Source organism: Tinamus guttatus, unplaced genomic scaffold (genome assembly GCF_059628265.1).
Source record: "Tinamus guttatus ecotype Peru unplaced genomic scaffold, ASM5962826v1 Tinamus_guttatus_pri_ptg000522l, whole genome shotgun sequence".
NCBI classification, from domain to species: Eukaryota; Metazoa; Chordata; class Aves; order Tinamiformes; family Tinamidae; genus Tinamus; species Tinamus guttatus.
In genome coordinates, this window is record NW_028289056.1 from 181,134 (window position 1) to 194,109 (window position 12,976).

The 12,976-nt window shown below is 54.5% G+C and overlaps 1 protein-coding gene across 1 annotated transcript in view; it reads left to right on the forward strand.

The window, feature by feature from the left end:
* The window catches only part of NIN (ninein), a 41,738-nt gene that overhangs the window by 3,263 nt on the left and 25,499 nt on the right, over nt 1-12,976 (forward strand). Inside the window, exons 3-10 of the mRNA XM_088533765.1 lie at nt 3,303-3,454; nt 5,438-5,477; nt 6,567-6,757; nt 8,294-8,440; nt 9,156-9,320; nt 10,637-10,773; nt 11,623-11,763; nt 12,360-12,534. Of these exons, the coding sequence (XP_088389891.1) occupies nt 3,303-3,454; nt 5,438-5,477; nt 6,567-6,757; nt 8,294-8,440; nt 9,156-9,320; nt 10,637-10,773; nt 11,623-11,763; nt 12,360-12,534 (1,148 nt within the window). The remainder of the gene's footprint in view (nt 1-3,302; nt 3,455-5,437; nt 5,478-6,566; nt 6,758-8,293; nt 8,441-9,155; nt 9,321-10,636; nt 10,774-11,622; nt 11,764-12,359; nt 12,535-12,976) is intronic.

Here is a 12,976-nt window from a genome sequence, read left to right on the forward strand (position 1 = left end):
CAACATTAGCCAGGGTTTGGGATTTGCGTGTCCTGTGTAGGCGCCTCGCGTGGTTTGGGATGCTGCAGGTGCGTCCTGGGTGGGCTGGAGTCTCCTGGCTGCTCGTGGAAACCAGGGATGCTCCAGGTGCTCCAGCGCTGCCGTCACAGCTGGGGACAGGGCTCATGTGTCCTTGCTCCCTGTGTGTCCTTGGAGCAGGAGGATGACGCCAGCGCGATGCAGCCCCGGTGCCACCGCAGCAGCTCCAGCTACTTGTTCCCCAAGGCCACCACGAGCTCCTTGGCCTCCTGGCTCCTTCCTGCTCATGTGTCCCAGGCTTTGCTCTCCTCCTCGGCCGGGTTTTTGGCTCGAGGCCCCTCTCCCCTTTCCAGGGGCAGCAGGAGCAGGTCCGTGCTGGGGCTGCTTTAGCTAGAAACTTGCTGGCTTTTGCAAAAGTCTTTCAAGAAGCTGCAGGAGCCCCTTGCCCGACTGCTCCGTACCCGTGGTGTTTGGGAAGGAGCTGTCGGGATGCAGGAAAAGCCCCCGGCTGGCGGCAGCTGTGCCGAGCGCGGCAGCTGCCGGGGATGGAAATGATGGAAATGCGGAAGGCGGCGGGGGGAGAAGCCCTTGCGCCCTCCCTGCCGCCTCGTCTGCCGCGGGCAGGGTGACCTCAATCCCGCGGGAAGCTTCTCCGAGGTGCCCGTGTCTCCCTGGAGACGCTCGGTCTGGCGCCTGCCGCGAGTCGCCAGCCCTGCCCGCTCCTCCCTTTGTTCCCGCTTGCCTTTTATTTATTTAATTTGGGGTTTTTTCGAGACTCTCTCCTAGCTCCGAAGGAGCCGCTCCGGCCTCGGTGGCGGGGAGGGCTCCAGCTGGAGCTGCCGTCGCACCTGTATGTAAATCCCTAATCCTGCCTGTCCCCCCGGAGGGGCTTAGCGAGGGACAGGGCGGCTCGTGCCGTCCTCTTCCTGGCCCCATCCCCACACCGGGGCTCATGGGCAGCAAACACAGTGTCCCCCAAGCCAGACTGCACAGCCCCCGGCACCCCCGAGATGCAAACGATGGATTTCCCATTTTCGCTCTTATTTTCCAAGCTCCTCGTGTTGCTCTGTGCGTGCCGGCCGGAGCGAGCGGGCACCTTGGCCGGGATTTTGCTGAGCCCCTCGGAGCGCGCCGGGAGGGAAGGCAGCCCGGCATGCCGGAGCTAATCCATGTGTCGCGCTCCAGGGTGTCTCTTCCTGCTGAGGAGCTCCAGCTTTATTAAATATAACTAAATCCTTGCAGAAGGGCTGAGCTTGGGGTGAGCTCCCTGATGGGCTGATGCTCCCGCGTGGTTTTGGTGCTGCAGGTGGGGAGGCTCGGGCCCACCGGGCATTTATTTTTAATGTGTTTTGACAGGTTGCTCAACGCAGGAGCTGTTTTTGCCTTTCATTTAGATCAAACTGGAGATTTGGGGAACAAGCTGCTTTGTGTCGCCGGTGTCAAACTGTCAGCGGCTGCGGAAGCAGCCAGCCCCGGGTCTAGGGGGAGGGGACGAAATTAAGAGCTCAAAATGGGGCAAATTAAATGAAAATCTAATTTGCAAACAGTGTGGAAAAAATCACGTTCTGCCTTAATGCTGCTGTTGGCTCCCAGGGTGTATCTGAGGTCTCTGAGCACTGCTGAAATGCTGGGCTTGGATGCTCGGTCCCCTGTGACAGGGAGGATCAGAACCATCCCCAGCTTCGTGGGTCTTGGGAATGACTGACCCAGTGCAAAAAGGCAGCGAATCGAGGGCAAATGTTTAAGCGCGTGTTTAATGTTTAAGGTGGAAAGAGGAGACCAGACCCTGCTGCCTAATTAGGCGCCGGCTCCAGCACCGCCTTGCTGAGCCTGTGGCTTGCCAGGGGCTGAGCAAAGCAGGGAGGGTTCGACCTATTTTCTCTTTCCCTGCTTTATTCCCATCCCTCCCTCCCTCTTTGGTTCCTGGCTAGCGCTGCAATAGCTCAAGTGTGCAGAGTGTGAACCGGGGGCCGCTCTGCATGCCCCTGCATCCCTCCTGTTTCCCCGCGCACCGCTGAAAACCTGGGGTGTTTTAGCAGTTTTCAACCATCCTTCCCACTCGGATGGTGATGGGAGACCGGGTTCCCCATCCAGAGCAGGTCGGGGCTGCAGAAGGCTCTACCTTGCAGCAAGCACTTGGTGCCAGGGCTGCGTATGCAGAGCAAGGCAGAGGTGCCAGCGCTTGCCAACCTCGGAGCACTTGGAAACAAAAGCAGCAAAGAAGCCCTTCCTTTTGGCAGGCAAAAGGCACTACAGCATGGTATAAAGGCACCTGTGTTTCCACGTGCACTGTGATTTTTGCAGCTCTGCAGTGCTTACACATGCTTACATGAGGTTAAATTAGCTTGGGAATGTGTGAGCATATGGAAATCCAGGAACACTTTAGCAATAATTCCATTATTGCAAAGTTCCTACTTATTTTTCCCTGAAATCCTGGCAGCAGAGGAACATCCTTGTGTTTGGGAAGAGATATTTCTTCTCTATGGAAAGATGTAAACTTCCCTGCAACCCTCTTGTGCAAAGGAGAATAAATATGTGTTGGGGGGGAGCCACAAATATTAGCATTTCAGAGGGAGCTGCTCGCTGCAGATTGCTCACCACCAGGCAGCTTTAATAGGAGCGATAAGGTTGGCTTTTGTTCTGGGGCTGCCTCTTAATCAGGCTGCCTCGGCGGGATTTTTGTTCCCTATCCCTATCCCTCCTTGTCCAACTGAGTTCCGGCCGCGGCAGAGCTTGTCAAAGGGGCCCTGTTCAAACAGGGGTGCTGGGCTCGGTCCCTGGAGCCACCGTGCACGGGAGCAACGCAGGCTGCACAATCAAAGCCCTGCCAGGCCTGTGTGTTTTATAATTCATTGCATAGCTAAGTTGCAGGCGGTTTCTTTTTCTTCCCCTTTCTGACAAGCTTGAAGCCTCCTTTTGCATCCCGAGGAATACGAGCTGGGAAGAGCCGAGGGGTTGCAGACCCCGGCTTCCCTGCTCCTTGTTAGCGCTGGCTGTTTGCATTGATTTTTTTGCACCTTTGCAAATAAAATTTTAAAGAGATGTTGCTCCTGATGCTGTCTCAGAGCAGCAGATGATGATACTGATGATCAGGTCCTGGGGGGAGCTTTGACAGCCCGGTTAGCTAGCGGTGAAAGAGCCTTTCCCTAATTGAATCCCCGGCTAATTTGGACATCGGAGGAATTTCCCCCGTGCTCCGGGCACCCGATGAGCCTCTAGAAGCAGCCCCGATGCACGAGGTTATTTCTGGTCCCTGCTGCTCACGCTCTGCTCTCCCCTCGCAGGTTCCTCCCCGCAGGCGCAGCCCAAGTTCGTCAAGGGCGGCAAGCGCTACGGGCGCCGCTCGCTGCCCGAGTCGCCGCAGCCGCCGCCGGCCCCGCGCGCCGTCATCGAGCCGCCCCGCGAGGACTCGCCGCGCGTCACCCGCGGCCACGAGGTGAGCGCCGACCCGGTCCGTCCGAGGGCATCCGCGCCGGCCCCTTGGTGCCCATCGAGGTCCCGTTTGGGCTGAAACGCCAGCGGCGCCGGAGGCTCCAGCCCCAACAAACCGCCGGCCTTTTCCCAGCCTCGTCCCGTGTCGCCGGCTCTGCCCTGGCTCGGGGAGCCCTGCCAGGCCCTGGGAACGGGGACACCCGCTTAATTGGTGTCGCTTTCAACCCGTGCCAAGCAGAAGGGCCCGGGCGTGCTGGAGAGGCTCCCGCTGCCGTCTCGCCTTGCAGAGCCAGGGAGCAAGCAGGGCCTGACCCAAAGCGGCTGCGCTGATTTGCACTGATTTGCACAGATTTCCAGCCGTGGGAGATGTCCTGTGCCGGATACAAGGGCTCCGGGAACGGTGCCTCCTTGTGCTGCAGGGCTCTGTTGCTTTCCCAGGAGCTGTGTCCCAGCTGGATGAGCATGCCAGTCCCCCAGCAAGTGTGCCAGAGGTGGGGGGAAAGAATCGGGGCCATAAACACGGGTGCGAGAGATCACCTCGCCATGTGTCTACTTCAATAGACCCGGGGTGCGCTCCTGATCACCATTTTAATTAGCCATATATTCTGGTGGGGAACAAAGGTCCGTCGCACTGGAGCAGATGGCAGGGAGGGAGAGGCTGCTAAGTTATTATGGGCAGAGGCCCCGGCGAGCGGCGCGGGCCGCAGATGCTCCCCCGGCCTCGGCGCGGGGCGCATTGAAAGGCCCGGCCATCTGCCGCGCGGGCGGCCACCCGCCCAGCCGGATAATGCATTCCCGAAATCCCTGTGTCCGTGACCCCCGTGCAGCTGGAGCCACAATGCGGCGCGTGACACCGGTGCCCCCGCCGCACGCGCGGCCCCGTGCGCGGCCGGGCCGCGTGTGACCCCCTCCCGTGGTGGAGGGGCAAGGGGACACAGCAGGACACACCGCAGCCTCTCCTGCCCTGAATCCCCTTCTCCTGGAGCAGAGTGAGCTGTTGCAGGGGATACAACCTGGGACACGCTCCGAGCACGCGGGCTGATTTGCTCCTGCACGTGGGACTTGGGGGGGACCTGCTGCTTGGGTGTCTTTAGCCTCTCCGATGGCTTATTGGGAAACTGGGGCACGCTGGCACTGTGGCGGTGCCACTTGCAGAAGCGCAGGGATGGCGCTCGCTTGGGCCCAAGCGTGTCACTCCGCACAGGGCTTGATGTGATCTGGGCTTTGCCCAGGGCTAAACAACCTGTCTGAAGAAGCTGCTGGGTCCAACGGGGTCTGTGCCCACATCCGTGCTGGGCACGCGCTTCCCTGGCCGCGGTCCCTGCGGGAAGCAGCGGGCATGCGCGGGCACCGAGCTGCTGTTCCGCCAGCCGGGATATGATGAAACAGAAGCCAAGAGCAGAGCTTTAAAAAGAAAAACCTTAGCATGACCTAATCCAGTTCCCATGGCAACGGGGCAGATTAATGGCTTTTAGCAGTAAGCTGAATGAGGCGCGCTGAACTTTTATGTGATGATTTAGAGCCCCTTTATGTCCTGGGTGACTTTGAGCTGAAATCCGCCGGTGACGCGGAGCGGCGCCGCGAGCGCGGAGCAGCATCTGCCCGCGCTGCTGAAAGGGGACCAGGCAGCGGCGGCTGCGTTCGGACCCCGGCCGCCCTCCGCGGGGACGAGCCCGTGTCCTCGACACGGCGGCGCGCGGGCGTTCTTGCCACCCTGGCTCACTTGGATGGTTTAAAAGCAGCGACCCCCTTCCCCTGTTACCACCGGTCTCCTGGCCACCTGCATCTCCATCACGCACGAGGTTTTAGGGCTCTGCTGTGATCCCTGGGGCTGGAATGCTGCATGAGCCACAAACATCCCCAAAACACCCATGGAGACCTGGGTGAAAGGCAGCAGGAGCCCAGGAGCTCGGCTGATGTCCATCGTGGGCTCTTCCATATGGGCAATGCCGCAGGATAACGTGGGGATCCTCTGTTTTCTCCTCAGCACTGGAAGACGCGGGACAGCGAGGAATATGAGGCCGAGGGTAAGAGCAAGGACCTGTTTCCTCCATCTGCCCAGTTGGAATAAGGAGGGTCCCTGGTTAAGGATGGTGTGAGGGGTGGCTATGGATGGTCCCAAGCTTCCACTGCAGCCAGGATGGGCAATGCAGGGTGGCCAGCTGTAGAAGGACACAACAGTCACTAGATGTCATCACAATTTGATCCCTAGTTTCCTCCCTCAGCTCCAGGAGGGTTCACACAGGGGTTGTTCCAGGGAGAGACCCTAAATCTCCTCACTCAGGGGCCTGAGACCTGCTTGAAAGCTGCTCCATGCTGGCACATGGTTTGCCCTATCCTGCCCTTGACAGATGCCAGCCTTCCAGATGTCTCAAGCGCCTTGGGGCTGTGGGTCAACTGCAGCCTTGTCCAAGCTTGGCCTGGAGGCACCTGGGCGGGTGATGGAGCATGCGGCTGAGATGCCGTTCTCCATCTGTGCCTTCTACCCTAAAATTACAAGCTGTGCTCCATGCCACATGGGTTAAGGCAAACATCAGAGACAGGACCTCTGGAGATGGCCCAGTCCAGCCCCTGCTCAAGCAGGGTCACCCAGCGCAGCTTACCCAAGACTGTGTCCAAGGGGCTGGACTATCTCCAAGGATGGAGACTCCCCACCTCTGGACAACATAGAATCATAGAATGCTCAAGGTTGGAAGGAACGTCTAGAGGTCATCTAGTCCAACCCCCTGCACACGCAGGGTCACCTAGAGCACGTGGCACAGGACTGCGTCCAAGCGGGTTTGAAGATCTCCAGAGAAGGAGACTCCACAACCTCTCTGGGCAGCCTGTTCCAGGGCTCTGGCACCCTCACTGGGAAGAAATTTTTCCTTAAGTTCCTGTGGAACTTTTGGTGCTTCAGTTTGTGGCCATTACCTCTAGTTCTGTCGGTGGCCACCAGTGAAAAGAGGCCGGCCCCATCCTCCTCACTGCCTCCCTTGAGGTACTTCTAGACACTGGTGCCCGGTGCACATGCCCTGGTGCACAAGGTTTCTGGGGACCACGACCACATAAGCACCAAGTTCCCCCTACACTTTTGCTTTGCTAATTCCCGATGATCCCGGGTGCTGCTGTTCCAGGGCAGCTGCGCTTCTGGAACCCGGACGACCCGGCGGCCTCGCCGAGCGCGGCGCTGCCCGCGCCCGACTGGGTGGAGGAGAAGCTGCAGGAGGTCTGCGAGCGCCTCGGCGTCGCCCGCCGCGGCCGCCTGCACAGGGAGAAGCTCCTCTCCATCTGCGAGCAGTACGGCCTGCAAAACGTGGACGGGGAGGTGAGCGCCGCTGCCGGGAGGGCGCCCGGGGCTGCCCAAACCCCGCGGGCATCCCTGCATCGTCCTGCATTTTATGCACCCGGTGAAATGCATCGTGCTGTTGCCCATAAGCCTAAAAAGCAAGTGCTGATTAGCAGGATTTCCACTCTTTGGAGAGCAGATTTGTGGCTTTCCAAAGACTTTATTGGCTTTCAACCATCAAATGGGCAATCCTGCTTGGATAAAGGCAGTCACCGGCCTTCCTGGTGACTTCCTGGCCCCGTACTGGGCGAGTGTCCTCTGCTGAGCCAACTGCTGCTTAAAAATGCATCAGATTCTCAGCGTGTCTCCTTGATCCCAGGAATGCTGTAGGAAGCAGGTATCTATTAAAATATTCACAGGCAGTTGCTTTGGCTTTGTTTGTAAAGGCCTCAGGGCTATTTCTATGATCCAGAAAGAGTCTGCGGGTAAATTTTTAACAGAATGTTCTCTTGTCAATTTAAGATTCAGTTTTGTAGGAATTGCATCTTAGAATAATATTAGAATAATATTAGAATAATATTTTTAAATGTTCTTTTTTTCCTAAAGTTTGTTTCTGAGGGGGTTATCTTTTTTCAGCACTTGCAGCAAAATATTTTCAGTATGTTACAAGGGGGATTGAAAATTAAAGAATAACAACAACAAAAAAGGAAACTAAAGACAAAGGGACAGGAAGGGATTAATAGATCTAATCCTGGTAGGCTTGGCTCCTTCCTTTAATTAAAAAAAAAAAAAAAAGCCTTGAAGTTGAACATATTTACTGTAACCTAGTGGTGATGTCGTGTTTGGTTCAGTCGCTGCACAAACCGCTGTGTTTTTAGTGCTTTTCGTGCACTGACAAGCGCTGAATTCCTGAGGCCACCTGGGCTGGAGATCCCAGAGAAACGGGGCATTTCCTGCTGCCTCTGGGGCAGAGCTGCTCCCAGAGCTGCTCCCGGAGCCGGGAGCTGGCGTGTCCGCACACGCAAGGCTGGGGAGTGCAGGCGGCTCTGCAGTTTTCTTTATATTTTTCTATATAAACAGATGATGCAATCGGCTGGCATCGTCTCCAGCTGCTTGCTCTCCTGGTGCTGGGATGCTGCAGTCTCTGCACCAGTTAGAATCATAGAATCATAGAATGCTTAGGGTTGGAAGGGACCTCTAGAGATCATCTAGTCCAACCCCCTGCACACGCAGGGTCACCTAGAGCACGTGGCACAGGACTGCATCCAAGCGGGTTTTGAAGATCTCCAGAGAAGGAGACTCCACAACCTCTCTGGGCAGCCTGTTCCAGTGCTCTGTCACCCTCACTGTTAAGAATTTTTTCCTTAAGTTCCTATGGAATTTTTGATGTTTCAGTTTCCGGCCATTTCCTCTAGTCCTATCAGTGGCCACCACTGAAAAGAGATTTGCTTTACTGCGTTTCTTCCTTCATAAAGACCTAGAGAGCCGAGCCTTGCCAACCCTAATCACTAGGCTGCGGCGGTGGCTGCTATTCGGCTGCCCCAGATGTGCCTTTTTCCCCCCGGCTGCTTCCAGGTGCTCGAGGAGGTGTTCCACAACCTGGAGCAGGACGGCACCATGAGCGTGGAAGACTTCTTCTACAGCCTGTTTGGGAACGGCAGGTCGCTCACACCCTCGGCCTCCACCCCGTACAGGCAGCTCAAGAGACACCTCTCCATGCAGGTGAGGAGCTTTCTGGGACCAGCACGTGGAAGTGCTGAGCAGAGCAGCCCGTGGCTCTTGTGAGGCCGAGAGCTCAGAGATGTGCTGGACTGAATAAGCTTTAAGTAATGGGTGACAACCCAAGTTTTCCAACAGATTTTTTTTTTCAGTCCTGTCTCAATTCTGTCGCATCATGCTAGCATTACAAAGCATCGCTCTTGCAGCTCCTTGATGAATGCAAGCCAGTCTGCTGGTTAATAGACACTGAAATAGGTCCAAATGCTTCGGAGTGCGGCCAGCCTCCTTCCCAAGTGCTGCTGAGCATCTGCTGGCACTCGAGGTCACCCATCTGCTCTGGATTTATGCACCTTAGCCCATAAAAGCAGCCTCTCTGCCAGCATTAGCTTTTTTCTCAAAGGAAAGCTGGGCTGTCGGGGACCGCTGCAGCTGGCGTGCAGGTGGGAAGGATGCTCCTGTGTGGGCCTGCTGCTGCAGGCGATGCTTTAAAAACCAAAATATCCCATGCTTGTAGCTGAGCAGGGGAAAACACCTGACTGGTGTCAGGACAGCTCTGAAATGGCTCCTCCTTGGATTTATCTTAAATCCAAAGTGCCTGGTGGCTCTGTCACGGTCAGCAGCAGTGCTCCCACCACTACTTGCATGGCTGCGAGGGAAAAGAGGACCTTAACCCTTAATGCTGCTGGGGACGCTGTGCATGCTGTGCCCTCTCCCGCAGTCCTTTGACGAGAGCGGGCGGCGCACGACCGCGCCGGCCATGAGCGGCACCACCGGCTTCCGCGTCTTCTCCAGCCTGGACGACGGCATGGGCTACGCCTGCGTGGAGGGCATCCTGGACACGTGGCACGAGGAGGGCATCGAGAACAGCCAGGACATCCTCAAGGTAGCTCAGCCTGGCCATTGCTCTGATGCTTCTTTCTTTTTGCGGCCTTCTGGGTTGCAGTTGGGAGTTGAGTTTGGTTTTTAGTTCCCCTCTGAAATTCCCAACGGGAGTGTAGCTGTTCTTGGGAGCTTCCAGTTTCCATTATGGAAATGATGATGCATCCCAGAGAGCTAAAAATTTCTGATAAAAATCTAATGTGACTTGCAGCAAGGCGTGTGGAGGTCACCTATATTTATAGAAAGTAATTTAATTCCTTCACCTTGCTCAATAGATGCTCTCGCAAACCTCGTACTGATCTGAATTATTGCGTGTGCTGAAGTGGGGCCTGGATTTAAACCTGCCCAGATATTAGTGTAATATAGTTTTATTATAGAGTAACAGCATAACATTGCAAATGGGGTGTACTACTATTTGAAGAGAACCACTTTTCCACCTGCCTCCCTATAAGCTGTGGTCAAGCTAAAGGACCATTTAACGTGTCTATTCTCAGGGCTTCTCGGGGATACCAGCAATGGTAATGACATATTTTTCTTGTCACCTGATGGCCATATGCATTTTGGGTGTTGAGACTGCCATAAACACTCAATGCAAAATTCACTGCTCTTAGGCAATAAAATATACTTGTATTTTGGGCTCATGCAGTCAGGTTTGATATCCTGGGTTTATTTTAACATGAGTCTCATGGTGTGCCTTAACTTACCTCGTGTTGGTGGCTCTAGTGGCAGCTTTGCCTGCTCTGTTATCAGTACTGTGTGTTTGGTAGTGTGTGGAGCCCTCGGGTTAGACCCCCAGCTCAGGTGGGGTCTGTTTTGTGCCATGCTGAGTTGGGCTTTGAAGGAAATTGCCATCAGAATCACCAAAATAAGAATTTTCTTTTTATGTGTGTGTCTTTATTCTAAAGGTGGTGAGATCTTTACTCTGAGCTACCTCCTATGAGACTTCTGCACTGCCTGTATTACAAGACTTGCATTTGTTTAACTCGGTCGTTTTCAGTCGCCTCCTTGCAGCACCTGGACCTTTCCAAAGGCCAGTTGAGCTCACTCCACAGTTAATACTTTAATATATTAGCCTTTCTTCCCTGCTAGTCTTGCACTATGGGCATGGTGTTTTCCATCTCCGTAGCTGGAAGCGGCTCTCTAATGCAGGGAGGCAGCTGAGAGGATGTGCATGGGCCCCAAATCTGCCCATAGCAGATCCATCAGCAAGCCCAGATCCTTCTGGAGCCTCTTTGCCTATTCCCTTATTTTAAGGTTCCAATGCCCTCAGGCCCTGCAGACATAAAGGTTGCACTGTTGCCATGACTCACTGTTTTACAGGCTCTGGATTTCAGCTTGGACGGGAAGGTGAACCTGACGGAGCTGACGCTGGCTCTGGAAAATGAGCTTTTGATGACCAAGAATGGGATCTATCAAGCAGCACTGGCAAGCTTCAAGACAGAGATAAGACATTTGCTGTAAGTTGTCAGAATTCCCATCAACGTTGCTTCCTCACTGCCCTCCTAGGGGTTTTGCCAAGCGGGAGCTTAAGGAGCTGCTGATTAATTGTGATTTGTGATGGTTTCAATGGGGCCCAGGCAAAGGCTGCAGCTGCATGGCGAGTTTCTAGCTTTGGATTTTTCTTGGTTGGAAACTGTGAACTCTTTATTATTTCATTTTGCACAGTGAAAACACTAGGAAAAAGCCAGCTATCCCAGGAAAATATGAATACAAAAACAAATCAAAGCAGCGGGCTGTTTCTAGCCCTGTTTTCCTGTCTGGAAATGGTCATTAATGGCTGAGGGAGGTAAATCTGCTATGACGGAGGCTGGTTTGAGCAGTACCCTGAATGCTAAAAGCTTTCTTGCTCCGGCAGCATGTGATGGGGATGTGTTTGAGAGTTACTAAAATGCTCTGCATCTCCTTTTATCATTTGTGCTTCTTTGCAAGAGGTCCCAGGAGAGATTTTGGGGGCTCTTTAGGTCTCTGTCTGAGCAACTCTTAATGCACATAGATTGAAGATGAAGAAAGCTGCCTTATGAGCTTGCAATTAAAAGCAGGTTGGTTGCAGTGTGAGGATAGAAGTGGCAAAGGTGACAAAATGGTGAGAACGAGTGAATGGGGCAGATGCTGAGTGCTCAAGATGTAGGAGGGTATCGAGGCAGGTCAGAAAGGAGAAGCACGTGCAAGTTCACAGCTCATGACTGAACACAGCTCATGAGGAATCACCCCCAGAGACGCTGCTCTGTGCTGAGCCTCCTGTGGGCAGCAGCGTTGGGTCCGGGGGAGCTGGGCAAGGCGAGCTAATGGGGTTGCACTTACTCTAGGGAGCGGGTCGACCAAGTGGCCAGAGAGAAGGAGAAGCTGCGGTCGGACCTGGAAAAGGCAGAAAAGCTGAAATCCCTCATGGCCTCTGAGGTGGACGACCACCACGCTGCCATAGAGCGCCGGAACGAGTACAACCTCAGGTAGGCAACGATGCCGCGAGCCGGTGCGCGGTGCATGGGATGGGACTGGGCGCAAAGCACGTGCTTGTGAGTATTTGCAGCTTAGCTGAAAGTTGGTTGGAGCCTGTCCTTGGTTTGGAGTATGTTTGGCCAATTTAAAGCCATTCTGTGCTTGCCCCACTTGCCAGATTTGACCTGCAGGTCCCAGGGCCACCCAGGCCCAGTTTCCATCTCTCTTGCAGCATCTCAGCCCTTGCTCTGCTCCCCTCGGTGTCCTTGCATTCACTTTGCCTTCCCAGTTAGGAGGTGGGGGTGCTGCTGTGAAATTGAAAATATTAATTACGCTGCTGGCGGAAAAAGCAGGTTTCATCCTAAAACAGCATCTCTTACCAGAGCGGGTTGTATAGCTAAAACTCCCCAAGCAGCACATGGCTGATCTGTGCCACTAATCCGAGCATTGCTGCATTTCTCCCAAGAGGTCTTTTCAGGCTGCCAAGTGCCAGTGCTGATAGCAGACAGCTTTGCATGCGCTGACCGCCGCCACGGAGCTTAATTCACAGAGGTATTTGCCGCCTGCTTCTTTTCATGGGTTTTTCTTACCTTTGATGCCTCCCTAGGAAGCTGGATGAGGAGTACAAAGACCGAGTCGCGGCTCTAAAGAACGAGCTGCGGAAAGAGCGGGAGCAAATCCTGCAGCAGGCCAATAAGCAGCGTCTGGAGCTGGAGCAGGAGATTGAAAAGCTGAAAACGGAGGAGAACTACGTCCGTGACCGCCTCACCCTTTCCATGAAGGTACCGGGACTAAACGCAAATGGGATTTTCCCCCAAAAGACTGGGATGCCAAGGAGTGGGGAGCAGCACTTGCAATTTAGTGCTTGTTGAGGCAATCTGTTACTGCACCTTGTGCTTGTTGAAAGTAATGTTAGCTGCAAGGTAGAGGCGTATCTGTAAGAGATTTTTGGGATCGCCTCGCTAGGTTATTCCTTGGGGTTTCCATTGCTGTTGTGTGCAGCATATGCATGGATACAGCTCTTGGAGGGATGGTTTGCCTTGCCAGCAATGCTAGAACATAACACATCTTGGCAGAGTTTAAAGCACTGTCTTAAACATCTCTAAAGCAAGACTGCTTTCTAAAGTGGCCTGCTGCCTAATGACTCTTTTGAAGGTGACAGCTGCCTTATCTTAACTTTTGCTCTCTTCAAAAGATGAAGGTAACAGTGTTGTTTTAAACAAT